General features: G+C 39.4%; 2 protein-coding genes across 4 annotated transcripts in view; one reads left to right on the top strand and one right to left on the bottom strand.

Moving 5' to 3' along the window:
• fkbp5 (FKBP prolyl isomerase 5) overlaps window positions 1-13633 on the bottom strand; it is an 18308-nt gene that overhangs the window by 3096 nt on the left and 1579 nt on the right. Inside the window, exons 1-10 of one of the 2 annotated variants that reach the window (XM_051074259.1) lie at window positions 11692-12043; window positions 6436-6568; window positions 6112-6256; window positions 5078-5220; window positions 3577-3691; window positions 3302-3458; window positions 1674-1764; window positions 1458-1541; window positions 1192-1377; window positions 791-1030 (exon numbers count right to left, since the gene is read on the bottom strand). In XM_051074259.1, the coding sequence (XP_050930216.1) occupies window positions 791-1030; window positions 1192-1377; window positions 1458-1541; window positions 1674-1764; window positions 3302-3458; window positions 3577-3691; window positions 5078-5220; window positions 6112-6256; window positions 6436-6540 (1266 nt within the window). In that variant the 5' untranslated portion in view covers window positions 6541-6568; window positions 11692-12043. Of the gene's footprint in view, window positions 1-790; window positions 1031-1191; window positions 1378-1457; window positions 1542-1673; window positions 1765-3301; window positions 3459-3576; window positions 3692-5077; window positions 5221-6111; window positions 6257-6435; window positions 6569-11691; window positions 12044-13633 lie in introns of those variants that run through there. The other variant, XM_051074260.1, reaches the window with a different exon arrangement.
• Window positions 12381-13633, top strand: part of srsf3a (serine and arginine rich splicing factor 3a) — a 14930-nt gene continuing 13677 nt past the window's right edge. For both annotated transcript variants that reach the window (XM_018685755.2, XM_018685753.2), the window contains exon 1: window positions 12381-12550. The gene's annotated coding sequence lies outside the window, so the exon portion shown is untranslated. The remainder of the gene's footprint in view (window positions 12551-13633) is intronic.

Here is a 13633-nt window from a genome sequence, read left to right as displayed (position 1 = left end):
ATGTAATATGTTTGAATGAAAAAGTCCTGTCATGAAAATCTAAATATTTTTGAAGGCACTGAAGGCATCTCCTTCAGTTGCATCAGTAAATCTCACCATGATATCCAAAATAGCTGATGAATGGTCAAATATCAACATACGTGTGAACATTTTTGTCATATATGTAATAGAGCTGGAGGAATAAGAGGCTTAAAGCTTTAAAAAAAAGCTAAAGATCCCAACCCTGGTAAAACAACTTATTTTAAAGGGTTTGATGGAGGTCGACAACATGTAGAAAGTCCAGAGCTTAGAAATGTATGTGTAGTTCACACAGTTATGTGCTACGTCAAACTGTTTCCACTTCTTGACTGTTTTGATATCAAGTCTCTCAACCATTTATGGTTTGACCTTAACTTTATGATGATGATCAATGAATGCAGTGTGCCTTGGTCTTGATATTCATGGAAAGTGATGACAAAAAAACAAAAAACAAACAACCAACATAAAACAGTACTTGAACTGTTCTGGTGGGTCGTAAAACTCAGGAAAACAGGACACAGATAACTGACTATATCAGTCCCGTGGTGCGTGTGTGTGTGTGTGTGTGTGTTTGGAAAGGTATGAGATCCAAATGTTAGCACAAATGACTATAATTATTTTTTCAAATGAAATGAATGCTAATATTCAATTCACTTAGTTAGAGAAAAGAACAGAAAAGAACAGAAAAGAAAAGAAAAGAAAGAGAAAACACAAAAAACAAGTCAGGCTGACTGTTTGTCTACACTCGGCCAAGAGCAGTGAGTTTACAGACCTTGGCATCCCGTTCTGCAAATTTCTGGAACATGTTGGCGTAGGTCCTCTTGTCCTGTTCATGATGTTCCTTAATCTTGCTCTGGCAGATGGAAATCTGAGCACGAGCTGCCCGATTTGAGGGGTTGACTTGAAGCACTTGCTGAAAGTCTGCCATGGCCAGGCTGAACTCGTTGCGGAGGAGACGCGCTTCCCCGCGACGATACAAAGCCTTCTCATTGCTCTCGTCAAGCTCAATAACCTTACACACACACACACACACACACACACACAAATATATACATACAGAGAGAGAGATTAGTTAAGAATAATATATCCACAAGAGAAGCAGCTACAGAGAGACACTGTTAGGAAATAATTGGTGTTTAAATATGGACTATCATTAGGGTCACACAGCCTCACCTTATTGCAGTTCTCCACTACTTGTGAGTACTCTTTTATCCGCAGGAAACACAACGCTAAATTGAGGTGGGCCGTCAAAATAAAGTCTTGTATCCTCTTCTGCTGCTCTATCCCTGTACCACACTCCATCTCTAGCCAGGAAACAATGCGTTGGTACTGGATGACTGCCTGGAAGTACCGCCCTGACTAATAGAGGAAGATAATAAGAACTTAGAAAAGATGTAAACAAGAAACAAAAATAATAAAATCATTTGTTAAGACTGTACCTTAAAATACTGATTCCCTTTATGCTTCACTCCAGCAGCCAAATCCAGCTTTTCATTCAAGTCCATTTCCCAGGATTCTTTAGCCTTGAGGAAACACAGATAGCATCACAGAAAGTAAGTGAGTGATCCCAAATCTAGTCTAAGGTTATGTAGAATTTGGCCGTTTATAATATATGTTCTATTCATGAAACCCTGAGAAGTAGAAAGAGTGCTCACCCTTTGAAAGTCTTTGAGGGTAACTTCATATACAATGTCTTTGTCTGGTCCTATTTTGTATTCTGCTTTACCTTCACTTCCAAAGCCATAGCTGTAAAAAATAAAAATAAAAACAAAACAGAAAAACCATCATGAGCCTGTTGACAATGCTTCTCACAAGACAAAGAACAAAAATAACTGCTAAACCTTAATTTTGGAAGAGTTCTCATCTGCGTGTCAAGCAGCCAAACTGGGTACAAAGGCTGCATCACCTGTCAGCAGTCAACTCAAGCCACCTGATATTTAAAATACAAGGTGGGAAACCCCGCCTGTGACAGAACTTAAAACCCGACACTGAAAATTTCCCAAATGTTGCACATTTTTACTAGGATTTCAGGCTCTTGCTCAAACTGCGATGACGCAACAGGAACATGCTTTCACTGCTTTTGGGAATGTAGGTTGGTGAGGAATTTGGAAAGATTTCTGGAAAGACGTTCATCACACAATAGAGCAGTTAGTTTCAACACTTCTCCCTTTAGTACTTCTTCTCTATGAATCTATACCCTATGGATTTTCATATAAAGCAGGGTTGGTATGCACTTATTAATGTGTGTATTTTGCTACCACAGAGGCTGATAGCTCTTATCTGAAAAAAAAAAAACCACCTATAGGACATTTATTATTTCAAAAATAGAAGATATAGTGCAGAACTTACATTGGAAGAAGGTTTTCCCATTGAGATAAATAGGGATTTTAAGTTGAAGAAGCATTAAGATCTTACTTTATCATGTTTGTCTCTTTCGCTTGTTTGTCTTTATTTTCTACTTTCACATTTCTTACACTAACACAGACTTCTTTTTGTGTTAGTTGGCCACATGCTGGCATGAACTCTCAGCATGAATTGTTACTGTGCAAGGAATTCCTAGTACTTATCACCGGTACTTTTTATTGCTTTTGCCTGAGGGGATGAAGTGGGGGGAGGTTGGAGTGGGCGGGGTAAAAGGAGTGATATGATGTGGTTTGGCCAGCACAATGTGTTCTATTTATTGGTCTGATTCCTCCATATTTCTGTCTGCTTTATTTATGTTTAAGTATTTTTTTAATTAGTGGAACAATATTATGTGGTTTGGACGATACTACATTCACTGCATTATATTATCTTTTCCTCTTTTGGTATATGTTATTTATATTATTGATTTATATTGATCTTTTTAACTTCACTTCACTTCATGTGAAAGCTATAGATACTAGTTTCTTTACAGATATAAGACGTTAAACCAGTGGTTCCCAACATTTTTGACTTCATTTGAGTAAGTGTTCAAGGCCCAAAGAGGTAAAACTGTCCAATCTTTCACTTAAAGGGAAAAATTCCCCCAAAATAAATCTAAATTTGTGTTTCTTTGTTTTTAATCATTTCACAACTCAGAGACCAGATCCTAGGCTAAACTAGCTCCACCTCAAACTGCTACAACAGTAAAATGCAGCCTATCCATTGATTGCTCAGTATTAACAATCTGTAATGTCATATATAATAATACACCCCAGATCAGACAAAAAAGATAGAAGACAGACAGCAAAAATCATACATGAAGTATCCTGAAATAAGAAAGAAAAAGTTTCACATTTTCAGATTGTTTTTACAAACTTACTTTGGTTTTAAGTAAAGTACACAGCACTCTCCTCTCTGCATCTTGTCCATGGCTCGGTCCACTCCCAGAGGAACGCCTTTATCTTCAGCCTCGCCGACGATAAAGCTAACATCCCTGCAGTCAAACAGTCGACCACCACAGCTCCCCTCCAGGTGCACTGTGGGATACGTGACACAAATCATGATGCAACTTCACCTCTGATATAACCGTTATTGTTTATTAAACATAACTGGCACAATAGCAATATTTATCCATGAAGCAAACAATGCTGTTACCGTCAACACTTGCTCCATCGTTGGGATTAGTGTAACCGTCCCCTTTGACCTTTATTCTTCTTATGATGCCGCCGTCATCTGTGAGCATCTCTCCTTCGAACTTGAGTAGCTCCATCTGTTTTGTTGTAAACATTTATTTAATCATTGTGTTACACAAATGGTCGTACAAAGCAGAATACAAAATTACAGCTCTGCAGAATTTGGTGTGTTTTGTCACAGTGTGTAGGTGTGGGAGGAGAAAAACAAAAAAAAAAACAAAAAAAACCCATGTAGGAGTCAACACGTAAGTCTTTTATTTAAAAAAAAAAAAGAAGTAATAATGGCTATTGAAGATACAACACAGATAGACCGTGCAATCAGACATATATGTGTACACTTCGTAGCTTTAAAAGAACAAGATAAACACAATGGATTAGTCAGCTAACATAAATAGATCTCTCTCAGCTACTTAACCACTAAACATCTTCCATATCCTTTTTATTTCTCCTCAAGTAGCTTTGATGTCAGAAACTCATCTTATTCCTCTCTGACAGCAGTTTGTCTATAAATATTATTGCAACCTATTGAGACCAGAGCTGCATGATATTTACCCTGAGAGATATTCAAACAAAGGAGTGTGCTTTTCATGGCTGAACCATTCAGTCAAATGGAAATATTTTTTAAAGCCTTGTGCATCATTTTATACATGTTCCCCCCAGATTCATCCTGACATATCAGACATCTTTGGAAACGTTGGGCTCTGCTAGACTTTTTCGAAAAAGTTCTGTGGGTTTGAAGAGGGTTTGGCTGCACAGCAGGACTTTGAAATGACTGTCCCACCCAGTGGGTCAGTAGGGTTTACAGCTAGAGGATAAATACTAAAATTCAATAACACTTTTCAGCATGTTGATGCAAGCCTCCACCTATGGAGTAATAGTTAAGCCCACAGGAGTAGTTACATCTTATAACAACTGTACCATGTCTCAAATGCTTACAAATGCTTAACAGGAGAATTCAGTAAATAACCTGACATGTCAACTTATGCAGCGCATGATGAATGATCACATTTAAACACCTGATTGTAGAACACTATGTAATATCTGACATAATTAGATTTTTGTTGGCAGTGATACAGTGGAAGAATTGACACAAGAAAATTTACGTGGGGTAGAATATTCAATTTTACGACTAAAATGCGTCTATGGGGGGTAACTTGTGAAGCAGAGCAGTTGGTAAAATCTCTTTTGATTCTTCCCTGAACTGAAATATAATTATCATCGAGTGTAGAGGACCGAGAAAGCCTGAATTGTATCCCAGCTGAGCTCCAAACAGCCTGGTAAGACTGGCAACTGGACTACTCTGGCTGTTTGACTGAGAGCGATTAAAATAGACAAACCAGTTAATTTTCATCAGAGAGCTCCATCTGCAGAAACTGACACATGCTCCTAAATTATCAGAGTCCCTCAGTGTGACGCAGAATTAATGCACGGCACAAATGGCAGCACTGACGTGGCACACCTACCTCAAACACTACTGGAGAGCTGGGAGGAATTTTGTCGGGATTTCCAGCAGGTCCGTAAGCATACTCTGGTTGACACAGTAACGTGCACACCTCACCTTTCTGCATGGACAACACACCAACGTCCCAGGCCTTCAGGACTTGTCCTGTGAGAGGATATAGCAAATTTAAAAAAAGATAAGGAGGGATATTAGTGGTTCGTTGAACTGGTTCAAAAATAATTACTAATATACAAGTATGATCATGACAACTTAAAGGATTAGTTCAACATATGAAATTTGTTTTCTGCCACTCTCATATTACCCTGGTAAATATCCAGGTAGCTTAGCTTAGCATAAAGTGGAAAAGAAGGAAAACAACTAGCCTGGCTCTCTCTAAAGGTAACAAAATCACCTCCAAATCTCATAATTAACATGCAATATGTCTTTTGTTTAACAAAAACAAGCAAAAGATTGACTTGGACTCCTCCAGCCAAGAAGCAGTCTGACACATAACTGCAGAACAAACACAACTTGGCATCTAAACATATGGCTTATTGTACAGATTAAAGCAAGACTATGTAACTTTAGCTGAACAACGGGAACAACAGTCTCTGCAAACACAAGTTTAAAGTCCGAGCAGCTAAGGGTACTGCAAGCTGTGCACCCCTAAAGCTAACAGCTCATGTACTGAAAACAAAGCCCGTCAATCGCTCAGGCAACAAACACAAATCATCTCAGTACAAACCAGCAATCATGCTGTCCCCTCATGTGAGCATTCAGCTAATCTGATTGACCGTAGTGCTGTAAAGTGTTACAAACTTCCTGCAGGAAATCATAACCATTCAACAATAGTTACATGATGCAAGAACAGGTGTTTGGGGCTTAGGGAATGAAAGAGGCACCAGTTTGAAGCTATTTTAAGGAGAAATAGTGGGATCAATCTTCTCATCTAACTCAAGAGAACAAATAAGCGCAATTCCTTAAAAGCCAAGCTATCCAGTGAGAGACAATCCTAACGCACAATCAGGTTTGTCAGTGATAAATAAAGTCTCCTACCCTTGCCCACATTGAAGCAAAAAGGTTCTTTGCGATCTCGACTGCAGTCAAACTTCTTCCCCGTGAGCAGTTTTCCCGTGTAGTGGACAGTCACTCTGTCTCCAATCATCGGTCGGTCTCCATCTAAGCCTGGACGCTTTACAACCTGCAGACAGAAAAGCAAGTTTCCAGTTCAACTAAGACGCCAAGAAAACAGAATTAATAGGGGCTGGTAGATCCAGAAAGAACAGACAAAAGAATCATGATCACACCATATGGTGAATCCTACTGGAGCCTGAACAGGTACAATAAAGTTTTAGAATTTAAAGCAATGACAAAAGTTACCTTTATAACTCCTTGGTCTTTATTGGGTGTTACATCGATGCCCTTTGCAGCAAACATGAGTGTGGCTGACTGGGCATCCATGGGTAAATCCTGATCAGTGGTCATTTCTGCGTGTGGGCATCACACAGTAACACTGCAAAAAAAAAAAAAAAAAAACACATGAACACATGTCTACGTGTCAGCAATCACAGAGCACCAAAAATAACATGTCCTCATGTCTCATGTTTTCACTTTGGGACAAACTTGAAACAAGGAAAAAAGCACATGGAGTAAATCTAATTTGTGGAGCCGGACTGGAAAATCACAATCTCAGACAAAAATATCAATAAAAGATCTCCATAATCCACCCAGTAAATATGACTTTTTCTTCACATTATATAACTTGTACTGTACGGATATTTACAGCTTCTCTGCAAAAGCCACATTAACATTGCTCCTGTTTGTATGAGGAACATGACTTTCCACTGCAGTTGTGATATCACTCAACTGCATCACAACGTGTCTGATCCCCCACAGAAGAAGTAATTACATAACTATAAATCTATGTTAAAGGCAGCAGTTAGTTGCTTACTTGTCATGTCATTCTATAATATGCGCTGTGTATTCACAAAGGTACAGCATGTTCAAGACTATTACTTTATGGCCCTGCGGCAATCTATAAATGACATCTGGATATTTTATGGACCAAATTAAATCTGCGGTAGAGCAGAACCTCATTTAGATATCCTCACTGTTAACGTTGTGATGACTGTTTCAGCATTAGTCTTCTTTGTGAAAGCCTCATGTGCACAGGAAAGTGTGGGCTCGACTACGCTCACACACTCAGTACTGATAAAGCTGCGCCATCACAAGAAGAGTCAGCTTTATCTCTCTCAGTGTTTGTGATGAGGCAGGTGAAAATCTTGAATTTGATCACGACTCTTCAACTCAGTGGTGATAGCAGTGATATAATATCAGGATGGGAGGCTACATAATGTCTGGTTTTGTCTGGTGATGTTGTGATATAGTTTAGATGTCGTCATTTCTGGGTCTTTCAGGCTGTGTTTCTATAAAGTGATACAGCTTCTACATGTGTGTGGCCATCATATCCACATAACTAATGAACCTTTCTTACAATTTTCATATTTCAGTAGCACCAACCAAAAACTATATAATCACTTTATTGACAGTAAAAATATTTAGTTTTCTTGCACTTCTTCAATTTCCTAGTAACAAATCCACCCTCTTACAGAAATATTATCAAACACATCAGACAATGAATTAGCATCCTTCTCTTTTCTCTTTCTTCAGAACGATACCATAGTAACACAAAATTAAACAATGTTGTAGAAAGATACAGTATACACATCTGCCTGGGTATTTAGCACTCAACAGTTTTAATACTTGATACAGACAGTCACACAGACAGGGACTGTTTAGAGACTGAAACTGAAATTGTTCAATTTTGTGCAAATATGATACTCTGAATAGTGCACTTTTTGGTGCCTTAGTTTGAGAAACTTAAAACCTCTCTTTCATTTGCTGCAGCAAAGGCGCCAAACTTTTGCTAAATATATATTTAAATTATGAACTATGTAACTGAAGAACAGGTAAACAACATTACGAATCTGACTAGACATTATAGGCAGAAACAGAATCATATACAATATAATGGTACACGATACAGTAAGGCTATGTATAATTTCCCTGATGTACTTTTTTGGTAGTTTTGGATACGTTACTTTGAGAAGTATGAACTTGTTTTTCTACAAGACTGTTTTTTAAAACAAAAGCCCAAATTCTCAAATGTTCTCAAGTTGTCGCACAAGAACTTTGCCTGGATAAAAAAGTCTAAAACTGGCGAATCAAATTAGGATTATCTGATCAGCGAACATGATTACAAATCTAATCAGACATTCAATGACCACTTTTGCTGGGTAGACAGATAGATAAACAGACAGACAGACAGAAAGATGCTGCATAACTCTCTCCCTCCATCTCACATGTCCATGTGGCAAAAAGAAAAACAAACTTCACCAGCAGCTCTGCCAGAGCAACTAAACTGTTATGACCTGTTGGTGTTACAGCTGCTAAATCTCGCCTCTCTCATCACAGCAGATCGTTGTCGACACAAATTGTTGCTGCTTGAGTACACGTGGCTGCAGGCATTTTCGGTCTGCCCTGGCACAATAATCTTGACACTGTTTTCAGACAATGAAAGAGCTAGTTAGCTATGTTAAGCATGTTGGCAAATGCTATTTGGTGATTATTATCACATGCACCAGCTGAGACGTTCACACTTGCTAACATAGCATCAGATCACAGCTGTTCTGGGACCGTGTCAGGATGTTACAAATGTTACGAATGAGTTGTGAAGTAACAACAGCCTAATGAAAATGTAACATTTACAATGAGATGCTCAATTTCAGGCAGATCAACAAGGGCTCTGTGCATCACTTTATTAGATTTGGAAGCAGAGTTTCGAGCCCAAACTGGCTCAAAGGTATTACACCACTTTGTGTCTGAAACGTTGAGCTTTTTCTAAACGTAGTAAAGACAAGCAAAATCATTTTTGTGAAAGGATTTTGCGAGTTTTTGGGAAGCCGAAATCACCGTACAGTCTTGAACACAGCACACAGACAAAAAAGATTTGTGTGCTGTGCACAATGACCAACAAGATACCTTCGTTTCAAACTTAATACACTGCAACAAAGAAATGATGCGAGTTCTTGCTTGAATTGTTGGTAATGTGCTGATAAGTCACAACCGAACAAGATGTGTATAAAAGATAGTGTGTTTGTAAACCAGAACTATATAAGATAAGAGATTATCTAACTGATGTCACATGCATAACTTTTATCACATCACACCTTCGCTCCCCTGCTCTGGATGTCATGTTAATGTACAGTAGCGTAGATAGATTTTCTCTCCTCAAACACATTTAATTTGTCAATATTTACTGCAAAGCCTCGACAGTAATGTGAGGGAGAGGACAGGTCACACCAGCTGCTGTCTCGTAGCCACTTAATATTTCCAAATAGATGGTTTAAGGTTATGAACTTTGCACAAGGGCTGTAGTTTTGACAGAGAGGAACGGCAGCTCTCGTCCCCTGCATCGTTTTTCAACATTTTTCCATCAGTCGCCCTGTCTGACTTTCAGGACATCCCAGATGCCGTTGACGATCATGTGCAAATTTTAGAGGACATTCTGCCGTGGTGGTGACTAAGTTCTTAAAGACCCTTTGAATATGAACATTTTAGCCGCAGAGGCTTGGCCTGAGATGCATCATCTTGGCAATAGGCTCGTCATATTGAGTGCTGCAGAAGAAATAGATTTCAACTCATTTTCTCAGTGTGGGCGAGATCTTAGGAACGGTAAGAGCTCAAGCCATGGCACCACCCATGTGCCAGGACCCACAGGGTAAAACCATAAAGATCCATCTTACTGATATTTGCAGTTTATTCTGCTCCTTCAATTTTGTGACTCTCACAAATACCAAGTGTTCTTTGGCTGGATCCTCTAACACAAGTCAGAACAAAATGTCCGTCCCCTCCGTAACTACACCTTGTCCTGTGTCTTTTAGATTTCATGGATTTCGTTTTAGATGTAACTCATTGTGCGTGTGTGTGCATTTGTGTGTGTGCATTCATATGTGTGTGTGCTTGTGTGCTTGTGTGTGTGTGTGTGTGTATATAAGTGTGTGAGCCTGAACACAATGTTCCTTCTATTCACAGTTCCCCGCTGGCAGAGCCTGATGGTCTTCACCAATCTGAGACCCCCTCACGTACAAACCAGCTTCAATTTTTGGATGACAACAAGCAAGATTTTAATTAGTCAAAGTGACATTAGCTTTACCTTTACATTAACAATGACTTAAATTCAACTAAAGCAAGTGACAAATGATCATCATTAATAAAGTCATACAATTAAAAGCAACTATTTCAATCAATTTTACCCTCCAGCTTTTTGCTTTTCCTGTATGAAAAATGTATTTTTATCAAACATTAAGCAGAGAAACCAGCTGCAAATAGTTACGACACAGATAAGATGGCATGTAGGCTACATGTACCTAAACCCAGATACCCTGCGGAGGAATGCAGGAACAGAACACAATGGAAGCCAAGACCACATCAACAGAGGCATACGACGTATCTGTACATTCTGTCTCACATCCGTACTCCTACTGCTGATTCATATGTGAACATGTGAGCACACACTGTGCATGACAAACCTGTACAGAGTGACACCCTTGAAGGACAGCATTGTCTGGCACCGGGGGAAGCCTTCCTTTTTTTTTTTTTTAACCTGACAAATTCATCACAGGACATTATGAAAGATGCAGGAAAAAGCTTGTAAAGTTGCTTTTATGGACATCACTTTTTTTCCTTTTCTTTTTGGAAATGCTACCATGATGAAGCTGTGTGCTGCACATACTTTGGGCATGTAATGACACTGCAAATCCTTATATTTGTATTAAGAGCTGGTCACCCTTTTAGACTTTGTGTCTGTGTATTTGGGGAAGAAGTTATTTGTTATCATTAGACGTAGCCTGAAATCATCTCTGGGACTTGAGCCTCAGCCCTTGCCAACGTCAGTAGGCCAACTCAGCTGTCTGTGTCACCTCCTCATCTAGATCTAAAATACATGTAACACCCATACATTTTAAGTTGTTCAGAGGCTGCTGTTATCCATCCTGTAATGTACACCTAGGTCCCAAAATGAGCAAGAATCAGCACAGAGTAAACTAGAGTTGATGTTATCAAATCTCTAAGAGACAGGGTTATACAACCTGTAATTTATGAAGATACACCTAAGCCTAAAGGGATTCTGGATGTAAACTGTCCTCATCCACCTCCACTGTGATCCACAGCCAAGTGCCACATTCACACGCACACACTCACCTACAAACACACACACATGGGGAGCCTTATCAGCCCTTATTTTCCAGAGGACCGTGGGGGACACGCTGTAACCTCACATGCCCCCAGACGTGTGGAAAATGAACATCCATCCTATAGTATAATTAAAGAAGACAACTTCAACCGGACGCCTTTAAAGAGTAAGCACTATATGTTTTTTTGAAAGTGGTGTCACTGCATTTTTTTCCAATCCCAGACAAAAGATACATCTTCATGATGTATAACAAGTGTCCCTTTAACTCAGCCAGCCGTGAGCAGAAAGCGCTAGAAAGCCGGCGTGAGCCTCGTGTCTTAATTAACTCCTTAATTGAGTGAAACAGCAGCAGAATGGAGAAGAGAAAATTAAAAGACACTCACATGTCCGTGCGCTCCTGGTCTCTTATTTCTTCGTCCCGAGAAACGACCGGTGACCCGCTGCAATATTCGCTCTGTGGATTTCTAAAAGCCGCGTCTATTCCACCTAATTCAAGCCCGCCCCTCTCATCTGATATCCAGGGTACTAAATGTTCTGCACATGTACTGTTTCTGTCTCTTCTTTCTTTCTTTCTCTACCACCACCACCTCCACCTTTTATCCCTTTGCTCTCTCTGAAACGTGCCGGTGTAGTAGCCGCATGGAGCTCAGACTTCAAAATGACACAACCGAGGGAGAGAGGCAGAGACACACACACACTGAGAGAGAGAGAGAAATAGAAAAAAAGAAAGAGCGAGCGAGAGAGAGAGAGAGTAGAATAGAGTAAGAGTGGAGTTGTGGGAGGGCGTTTAGAGTAAAATTAAGGGCAGGTCTTGGAAAGCAGCCACAAAGTAACACAATGTTCCGGCTGTACTGTAGCTGTACCGCTGCCGCTGCTGATGAGAACACTGTGTTCCAACAGACACCCTGACCTGTAACCCGTTCCGTGCCGAGCCAGGCCGGGAACAGCCTGTACCGCAGCAGGCTGTCCTCTCCGCTCAGCTGACAACACATATCATCAACAGTGCTGTGTAATAGCCGAGCGCCCAGCCCAGCCTGCCTCCCCGCACATTATACTACGGGGAAGTGTAAGCACCGAAATAAAAGCTCACCCCACTGCCCGATAAGACGCGCGGTGAGACGGATTACTGTTTCTATAAGAGACGGTAAAAAAAAAAAAAACTCCGCCGTTTATATTTTTGGTTACCGGACATTTTTGTGGTTTAAGTACAATCGCTGTAGCGTTTCTATAACATATTTTAAGGTAGGGATTTCGACAAATATTCAGAAATGTTTACTTTATATTATTATTATATAATAGTTATTAATATTTTTTAAATATGAGCCTACTGCCTGTTATTGTGTTTTTTTTTTACTGGGTGGAGATCATTTGTCATTTTTTTCCAGTGTTTACATTACTGCGGTGTTTACAGTGGTGAAACAATTATTCAGCTCTTTCAGGTGAGGGTAGCAACACTATAATGTAAAAATACCACAAGTACAAGTCATAAGTTTTGACCAAATCCAGTGTAAACAGACTTAGAATTAAAATATATTTAAGGATTTCAAGAGAAAATACTCACTATGAAGGATGGTTCTTGTGACAAGCAATATACCTGGTTCTGTTGATGTAATTTAGTTATTTTTTTGTGTTTTATGAGCTCTTGTTGCAAAATGAACTGTGCAGCTGTTTTCTGCAGTAATTTAAATTTCCATCTTATCATTAGTAAACTGCTAGTAAATATTGAAGGACTTTCAGTAAGGAGCAACCCCTGTCAAGGTGTTAATGATAACCTAAACTTATTAACCTTCTTCCTCATATTAATCTGATTTAATGTGTGATTCTCTGTGGTCATGTTGGAAAGCATCATGTTTCATGAGCTCTTTGGAAGACAAACCGTAATCTGCTCTAATCTGCAAAGAAAATAATAGCCTCCAGCTGTTTTGCAGTAACTATGTCAAAGATGAAACTTGATTAGCTTACATTAACTTGACTGGTTTGGTTACTTTCTTCCTTGCCTGCCATAACCTGTAGATTTTCCCATATGGCCAGTGCAAGAAAACAAGTGTTAGACCTAACACTGAGATACCAGTAAAAGTAAAAATGCTCTCACTGTGAAGTATACTGTAGTATGGATCCCTGTCAGAGTCTTAAATGAAGAGTTAAAGTAATAAATCCAGGCCAGGCAGTGATTATGAGGTAACAATTTCATGTTATGTTGTGAAGCAGTATAATGCATTGCATTTTATGAGCTCCTTTTTTTGCAAATCAAATATTATGCTGTCAATAGTACAGCTATCATGCAGTAAAACATACAGTACTTCCTACCTAATACTGATACTGTAG

The sequence above is a fragment of the Lates calcarifer genome, linkage group LG12 (assembly GCF_001640805.2).
Source record: "Lates calcarifer isolate ASB-BC8 linkage group LG12, TLL_Latcal_v3, whole genome shotgun sequence".
Classification (NCBI taxonomy): domain Eukaryota; kingdom Metazoa; phylum Chordata; class Actinopteri; family Centropomidae; genus Lates; species Lates calcarifer.
The sequence above is the reverse complement of the archived record's forward strand: the minus strand, read 5'-3'. Positions and strand labels throughout refer to the sequence as shown.